Source organism: Musca domestica, unplaced genomic scaffold, assembly GCF_030504385.1.
Source record: "Musca domestica strain aabys unplaced genomic scaffold, Musca_domestica.polishedcontigs.V.1.1 15, whole genome shotgun sequence".
Taxonomy (NCBI): domain Eukaryota; kingdom Metazoa; phylum Arthropoda; class Insecta; order Diptera; family Muscidae; genus Musca; species Musca domestica.
Genome location: NW_026712207.1, coordinates 1,801,147 through 1,810,503, shown reverse-complemented (window position 1 = coordinate 1,810,503; position 9,357 = coordinate 1,801,147). Strand labels below are relative to the sequence as shown.

The following is a 9,357-nucleotide window of genomic DNA, read 5'->3' as shown; positions in this document are numbered from 1 at the left end:
GAAACCGGACATTTCAGGCATATTACTGATAACAATACTTGGATTATATTGGTTAAAAATAGATCTTATCTAAACGCCTGGAATTGATATATATTAAAAACTAAATTTAAGGTAAAACCCATACTTCAAGTGATTTTATGCAAAAATCTCCCACAAAACAGTATTTTGGAAGAACGAGGTCAGAGACAAAAATATTCCTCATCAAATTTCACTATCAGTCACCAAAGAAAGGAAATCTCCATCTCCACTACATATGTCAAGAAAGTAATTTATCAATGTTGTCAAAAAAACCGAAATTTTTTTCTGCTTTTTTTACTCTCAGCCATATGGCTACAGAGGGTTAATATCATTTGATATAGCCTAAACCTCATCGAAATAAGGGTTTTTGACCCTATGTCACTTTGGATCAAATTCGTTTCAGGACATTCCGAGTCGATCTAGCGACAGGTTGAGTTAAAAAAACTGCCACAAAGTCAAAAGCCAAAATTTTTCCCTTTTCATATATTAAGTTCGTCATTCCGTTTGTAACTCATCAAAATAATCATTTTAGACCCAACAAAGTATATATATTCTTGATCTAAGACGATTTAGCCCTGTCCGTCCCTCCGTCCGTCCGTCTGTTGTAATCACGCTACAGTCTAAACGAATTAAGATAGGAAGCTAAAATTTTGCACAGATCCGTCTTTTGTCTGCAGGCATGTCAAGTTCGAAGATGGTCTATATCGGTCCACGATATCGTATAGCCTCCATATAACGGTACCCCCCGATATTCGGTATTTTGATGATTTTACCCACATTTTTTAATGGAATTGTCTGATAATCCACACAAGGAGTTCCTTGTGAGTACTTCATCCCTTGGAATAGAATTATCTATATAGGTCCACGATATCGTATAGCCATCATATAACGGTACCCCCCAATATTCGGTATTTTGATGATTTTAGCCACATTTTTTGACGGAATTTTCTGATAATCCACACAAGGAGTTCCTTGTGGGTACTTTATACCTCGGAAGAGAATTATCTATATAGGTCCAGGATATCGTATAGCCCCCATATAACGGTAACCTCCGATATTCGGTATTTTGATTATTTAAGCCACATTTTCAGCGGAATTTTCTGATAATCCACACAAGGAGTCCCTAGTGGGTACTTTATACCTCGGAAGATAATTATCTATATAGGTCCACGATATCGTATAGCCCCCATATAACGGTACTCCCCGATATTCGGTATTTTGATGATTTTAGTTACATTATTCAAATTTGGTATTTGAAGTTCAAAATGGATACTACAGCCTAAGACAGGAAATTGTCTGTGCAGATCTACGTCTTCGTATAGCCCCCATGTAACAGTACCTTCCGATATTCGATGATTTAAGCGACATTATTCACCGGAATTGTTTCAAATTTGATATTTGAAGTTCCAAAGGGACAGTACAGCCTAAGACAGAAAAATTACTGTGCAGGTCCAAGTCTTCGTATAGCCCCCATATATCAGTACGAGTTTAGGTACAATACCCACCGATATTGTTTGATTCGTCGTATTTAAACTTCGTAATGGATGCTACAGCCTCTGGCAGAAAATTGTCTGGCTGGTCCAGGCCTTCACACAGCTCCGATATAACGGTACCTCCCCATATTCGATATTTTGATGATCTTAGCTACAATATTCACCGTATATTTCAAGTTATCGAATTTGAATATGGTAATAGCTTATGACAAACAATGCCTTTGTAGGTGCACGTCGTATAGAGAGAGTTGGACGCTTATTTCGTTTCGTTTTTTTTTTTTTTGAGCCCTATGTGGGCCTAGTACCAGAAGAAGTGGTCCAATCTCTACAATCTTTATAATAGATTTTGTATTGATGGAAATATTGAGATTTACCAAGTCTACAATGGAATCGGATATGATTTTGCATTTTATAAGCTTCATGAATATTCAAAATCTTGACCCTTTGTTTGAAGTACCAGAAGCAGTGGACAGATATATTCCATCTTCACACCAGACCTTGGTTTAATAAAAATATTGTGATGTGTGTAATTTGAAGGCGATCGGACATTTATGTTGACCCTTTGAAGAGAATTAGAGGCTTATTTCGGATTTTATAATATTTTTGGTTATTCAAAATTTTAACCCTTTGTAGGGAAGGTACCAGAAGGAATGGTCCGATCTCTACCATCTTCATAACAGATCTTGTGTTGACGGAAATATTGAGATATACCAAATCTGAATGGAATCTGATAGTAATTTCGTATTTTATGTGCTTAATGAATATTCAAAATGTTGACCCTTTATGGGGAAGGTACCAGAAGGAGTAGATCGATGTAATCCATCTTAACACCAGACCTTGGTTTAATAAAAAATATTGTGATGTGTATAATTTGAAGACAATCGGACTCTTACATCACATTATATAAGAGTTATAATTATTTGAAATTTTGACCTTTGTGGGGGAGGTACATGATGGAGTGGACCGATAGTGTCCATTTTCGCACCCAACCTAGCACTGATACAAATATTATCATTTGCAAGGTTGGAGCAAAATCGGATTATCCTTTTCTCTTTCTGTGCAAAAAAATATTTTCTTTGAAAATTTTTACATTTTTTGGGGGAGATCCCCAAAGGAGTGGACCGATATTGCCCATCTCCGAACTCGATCTAAGTTTGACAATAATATTACGATGTACCAAGTTTGGATCAAATCGGACGGACATCGCTAGATCGACTCCAACTGTCCTGTTACGGATTTGGTCCAAAGAGACCTAGGGTCTAAAACCGTTATTTCGATAAGAAACGTTTCGGCCATATCAAATGATATATACCCTCTATAGCCATATGGCTGAGGGTATAAAAAAACCCATTTGTAGACTTCATTCAGTAACAAAACTCATCAACAAAAGAAAAACAATTTTGATTTTTAAAATTCAAAATTTCATTTATTATTTTACATGACAAAATTACACTTTTTCCGAAAAAACACAAAAGGTTCAAGTGACCAGCACTTCTGTTAAAAACGAGCAATTCATATAAATTTAATATAAATTTCAACAAAAATAGAGATGTTGGCTGTTCGCTTAAACGAATATTTTTGATATTTTAAAATTGAGATTATTTAAAGAACCAGCTTTTTGAAGTAATCAACCCACCAGGGGTTTAATAAAGGGGCATACATGTTCAAAATGAGTAGCCAAAAAATTAACAAAATACAAAACATTATAGATCAAAAATTATAAAATCAGATTTTTAAAACTTTGCAAAATTTACCAGAAAGTTTCCAAAATATATGCCCTTAAAACAGAAATACAACGCCCTCTTTAATGGCTCAACCATTTTCGAAGGCAAATTTGAAAACTTTTCAGGATGTTTCTATCTTAAATTCTAAATATTTAAAAGTGAAATTAAATGCGTCGAATCCTTCTAAAAATTTGCCACTCCCGATATCAAATAAATCCATTCCAAATAGGATGTCAAGCGGGTAAAAACAGCCGGATATCCTTTGGTACAGCCCGAAGATTTGCCAAACGAAGTCAAACCAATTTGTATCAAGCCATCAAAATCATCGTTGATGACCAAAGGGCCACCGGAATCACCACTACAGGTTGACTGACCACCCGTTGTATCGATGCAAATATTGCTCGAACGCACCGAATTGCCATAAACGAATTGACACTCGGCATTGGTGAGCGTGTAACGTATGACATACTTCAGATGAGAGGCAATGTTAGCAGATACTGCAACCAAAGAGAACGTGGACATAAATAAATTTCTTTTTTTCTCATATTTTTTAAGATACCTACCATCATTTTCACGACCCCATCCCGAGGTGATGGCCTCCCGGTATTCATATTCCGGATGGAAGGCAAAAATCCGTGGCAATTTTATGGGATGTATCGAATCACTGTAGCTGACCTTGGATGGCAAACGCAACAGGGCAATATCATTTATCAGCGATGCCATTTTGAAATGTTCGTGTATGTGAATGTCGTTTAAGGCCACCCGATAGGTTTGCTTGGGCTGCAAACGATTCACCGATCCCAAGTAGACAATGACACCTGTGATGCTGGAATGAATAGAAGGTATTTATGTGAGAATGTGTTATTTATTAATGAAGTAGAACACTGTGTGCCAGAATCTGATTTTTTTTCCATAATTACGGGAAACCCCCATTGTATTATGAAAGTTAAGCTAATAAGGGGAGCCCCTGCTCTGGCGTTTGGGAAGGCAAAGTAACAAAAAAAAGAGGGCGAACGTTTCCCCATTTTCCGGAATTTTTGGGCAATTTTCGGATTAAGATTCCATGAAATCCGCTGACTTTAGGTATATAGTGTCTTCGGCAACATTGCAGATAAAAACAGGAGGATCATTTTGGTGGAATCTTTTAATACTCAAGCAAGTGACCAAATTGGTATTTTTGGATCTTTTTTATAGCCTCAGCAACATGGATACAGAAAGTATACAGGGTGAGGTAAAAAACTGCAACAAAGTCAAACGTCATAATTTTTGCATATGCCTACAGAGAGTTTATATCATTTGATACGGTCAAAACGTGTCTCTTTATACCTTAGGTCTCTTTGGACGAAATCCGTTTCAGGACATTTGAAGTCGATCTAGTGATGTCCGTCCGTCTGATTGGATGTGCGCACGATAACACTCGAACAAAGTATCCGATTTGATCCAAACTTGGTACACTGTAATATTATTGTCAAACTTAAATCAAGTTCGGAGATGGGCAATATCGGCCCACTCCTTCTGGTACCTCCCCCCACAAAACATCAACAGTTTTAAAGAAAATAATTTACTGCACAGAAATAGACACGATAATCCGATTTTGCTCCAACTTTGCATATCCTAATATTTTCATCAGTGCTATGTCAGGGGCGAAAGTGAACAATATCGGTCCACTCCAACAAGTACCTCCTCCACAAACGGTCAAAATTTGGAACAATTATAACTCTTATAAAATGTGATGTAAGAGTCCGATTCTCACATCACAATATTTTTATTACCCCAAGGTCTGGGGAGACGATGGAATATATCGGTCCACTCCTAGTACCTCCCCCACAAAGGGTCAACATTTTGAGTATCCCTGGAGCTCATAAAACACGAAAATAACATCCGACTCCATTCAGATTTGGCACATCTCATTATTTCCATAAGCCCAAGGTCTATTGTAAATATGGTGGAGATCGGACCATTCCTTCTAGTACCTCCCCCACAAAGGGTCAACGTTTTTAATAACCAAAACGATCATAAAATCCGAAATAAGCATCCGGTTCTCTTCAAATTACACACCTCACAATATTTTTGTTAGCCCAAGGTCTGGTGTAAAATTGGTATATATCGGTATACTTCTTCTGGTACCTCCCCCGCAAAGGGTCAGCATTTTGAGTAACCATGAATCTCATAAAACGCGAAATTAACATCCGATTCCATTCAGACTTGATACATCTCAATATTTCTATCAGCACAATATCTGTTATAGAGATGGTAGAGATCGGACCATTTCTTCTGGTACCTCCTCCACATAGGGTTCAACATTTTGAAGAAAAAAATGCTAAAAGACAGCAAAATAAGCATCCAACTCTCTTCAAATACATCCAAATAATCCAAATAATTTTCCTATCGCAGGATTTGCTGCGAAAATGATATATATCTGCTAACCCCTTCTGGTATCTCACCCACAAAGGGTCACAATTTCAAATACTAATAGCTGTCATAACTTGAGAAACAAGTCGGTGATTCTTTACAACTTGCTATGTCTAAATACGTCTCTTAACAAGAAATCTGATATGAATGTGTAATTTATTGGAATGTATGATTTCGCATAAAATTGGATATAAATGTGCGATTTCCTTCAAAATTTTACTCATACCAATATTTCTATCTGTATTGGATGAAGTATGAAAACGGAATACTTCTCATATCCAGTACAGGAAGTAGTCGATATAGTCCAAATCTGGCACGTTGTAATATTTATATCAGTCTTAGGTCAGATACGAATTGGTCAATATTGGCTAACTGCTTCGGAACCTCCCCATTAAAGAGTCAACAGTTTGAATAATCATAAATCAAGGCTGGGGGTATACATCTGTCGGTAAAAACGACTGATTCTATTTTACTTGTTCAACATATGGCTTAAAATCCCTTCTAAACGCGATCGTAGCAAGTTAAAATTTTCTACAAAATTATTTGTCATAAAATTCTACTATAGGCTACAGAAGACATAAGAAGTCTAAATCTTGCCTACGAGCATGGAATTCATTAAAAACACATTTAAGGGTTAAGGGCATACTCAATGTGAGTTTACGCAAAAATCTCCAACAAAGCATCATTTTAGAAGAATGAAGTCGGAGACAAAGATATTCTTCATCAAATTTCGCTATAAGTTGCCAAAGAAATGAAATGTCTATTTTCACTATATATATAGAAAATACAGGGTGAGATGAAAAAAACTGCAACCAACTTCAGACTGCTGTAATTTCTAAGCCACTCGTCCGACAGCTTTTAAAATTAATCCAGTGACAGCTCATTATATTTTTCCAAAAAAAAAAAGTTATTCGTGATGGAATTCAAGCGTGATAGTGTGATTTCTTTATATTTGGCTGGAAAAACACAAGTGGCTATCGTTAGGGCACTCCAGCATTTAAATGTGAATAAATATTTTGTGTCTCGTACCATCGCTCGTTACCAATTACGTGATACTGGTAGCGTAGCCAGTAGCGACGTCAAGGAAGTTTACGGGTGGAAGAAAGAAAACAGCAACATCAGCAGAAATGGTTCGAAAAGTAAAGAAGCGACTTGATTGAAACCCACGTCGCAGTGGCCGAAAAATGGCTCGTGAGCTGAACATATGGCAATATTCCATTCGGCAAATATTGAAAAATTAGCTCGGGCTGAAGCCATTGAAATTCCAAAAAGTGCAAGAACTTATACCGCAACAGACTCAAAAGAGATAAAGAGTTGCTTCGCTTGGCCGAAAGTGATGAACTGCCGAATTTGGTTTTCTCTGATGTCGATGAGAAAATATTCGTTGTCCAGCAGTTTGTAAACAAACAAAATGATCGTGTTTACTTGCCAAAGAGGTCAGCTGAAAATGTGCACCTTCGGTTGGCCAACAGAACTCAAGCGCCGGCCATGGTGATGGTGTGGACCGCCATAACAGCCAATAGTCGCCCTCCGGTCGTATTAATGGTGGTATTAGAAAAAATGCCGAATATTATCGCGAAAATATTATTCAGGGTGTATTAAAGTCTTGGGCACGCAAACATTTTGGCGGCATACCTTGGAGCAGCACGCGCCACCCAAGAATGGTCACAAAATGAGGTTCCTCGCTTCATTTCTAGAACACAATGGCCACCAAAATCTCCGGATACCAATCCGTTGGACTATTGTGTCTGGAGTATTTTGGAAAGCAAGGTGGGCACTAAAAAATACAAAAAGTGTCGACCACTTCAAGTAGACGTTTCGCCGGGAATGGATCAAAATTAATTTTCTTAAAAACTATTAAACCCAGATATACAGGGTTGCCCATATTCGACGGACCCATCTGGCAACGCCATAACTTTTGACAGAGATGTCACATCGCTTAATGACATACCGCGTTTGAAGCGTCAGTCCAAGCAGATTTTTACCATGAACCAATACACGCCACGCGAACGCTCTGAAATAGTTGAAATTTACATTCAACAGAAGAAGTCAATTGTGAAAACTCAACGTGCTTTTAAAACATTAAAAAATGTGAGAAGTGCGCCTTCTAAGAAAACCATTTTCGCCTGGTAAGGCTCTTTCTAATCCGAAGAGGCCATATAAAAGTCGACCAAGGCGATCGGCCGAGAATATCGCTACCGTACGAGCCAGTGTTGAGAGGTCCCCAAGAACATCCCAAAAACGCCGTTCTCAGCAGTTGGGCATGGCTCGGTCCACTTTACAACGGATTATTCGCATTGATTTACATTTATTCCCGTACAAAATTCAATTGACGCAAAGAATGCTGCCTGCGGACAAGCCTCGTCGATTGGAATGGGCCCAAAGAGTCATGGGTCCGTCGAATATGGGCAACCCTGTATGGTATATGGATATATATATTTTGTGTAGATCATTTTATCTTTTAATAATTTCAGCTTTTAACGAAATTTTAACTTAATTTCATGCATCAACTCCAACACAGGTCGCAGAAAAATCGATCAAAAAATTAGGAAATATTTTCGGTTTTTTGGCAACATTGATGCCATTTTTTTCTTTGGTGACTTGTAATCAAATTTGATTAAGAATATTTTGGTCTTTTACGTCATCCTTCTAAAATGGTGCTTTATAGGAGAATTTAGCATTAATTCGGTAGCGGTAAAAGAAACATAAAATTTTCAAACAAAAATAAAAAAATAAATATATTCGGTTTTCTTAAATATTTTTTTGATATAAATAAAAATAGGGATTCCTTTTCTTTGGTGACTTATAGTAAAATTTGATACGGAATATTTTTGTCTTTGACGTCATCCTTGTAAAATTATATTCTGAGGGAGAATTTTGTATAAAACCAAGTGAAGTACGGCCTTAACCCTAAAAATGAGTTTTTAATATTTATGAATTCCAGCCGTTCTGATAAGATTTGGACTTTTGATGTCTTCTAGGACCTATAGTAGAATTTTATGACAAATAATTTTGTAGAATATTTTGTCTTGCTATGGTCCCGTTTAATGGGAGTTTTTACCCAATTAAAAAAAAGGCCAAATAGACCCCTTTTTTGACTCCAAATGTCCAACCAAAATAATCCTAGAGACACTATATAGCTAAAATCAAGGGATTCTCAGGAACCTTAAACAGATATTTTCCAAAACTGCGGAGGAGGGGGAACTTTCCCACACATACGTGTCTTCTTTTTTAGCCCTACTTTCAAAATCTGTTGGATTCTCCCCGTAATCATTTTTCGTGTTGCACAGTGTTACACTAAAAATCAAACACAAATGTAAAATATCTCACAACTTACCTCTCAACACAATGGGCAGCCGTCAATACCCATTGGTTTGAGATCAAACTGCCGCCGCACCATGTAAACTTGCCCTGTGTTGTTTCGATATTCAAACCAACTTGATAGGGGAATTGATTTTCCGCCGCTAAATCGCCGCCGGAAATACGGCCACTAATTTGCAATTGCCCATTCGGCAAGTCGGTGGCCGTCAAATCAAGTGGATATGCACGGACCGAGTACAAAAATAATCCAATTACGAAAAGCGTTTGTAATTTACACATAGTTGTCTTTCTTTAATTGTAGATCCAACCAAACAACCAGCGTTAGGTTTGTCTATGTTTTTGAGGCTCTGACTGAAATTCCGATACTAACATGGCCCTGACACATACTT

The 9,357-nt window shown here is 37.3% G+C and overlaps 1 protein-coding gene across 1 annotated transcript; it reads right to left on the bottom strand.

Moving 5' to 3' along the window:
* Positions 1-3,005: 3,005 nt before the first annotated feature.
* Positions 3,006-9,357, bottom strand: LOC131801295 (brachyurin-like). The gene is made up of 3 exons (XM_059119843.1): positions 8,985-9,357; positions 3,799-4,061; positions 3,006-3,732 (listed from the first exon to the last, which is right to left on the bottom strand). The coding sequence occupies exons 1-3, from the start codon at positions 9,245-9,247 to the stop codon at positions 3,419-3,421; spliced, it is 840 nt and encodes a 279-aa protein (XP_058975826.1). The 5' UTR covers positions 9,248-9,357; the 3' UTR covers positions 3,006-3,418.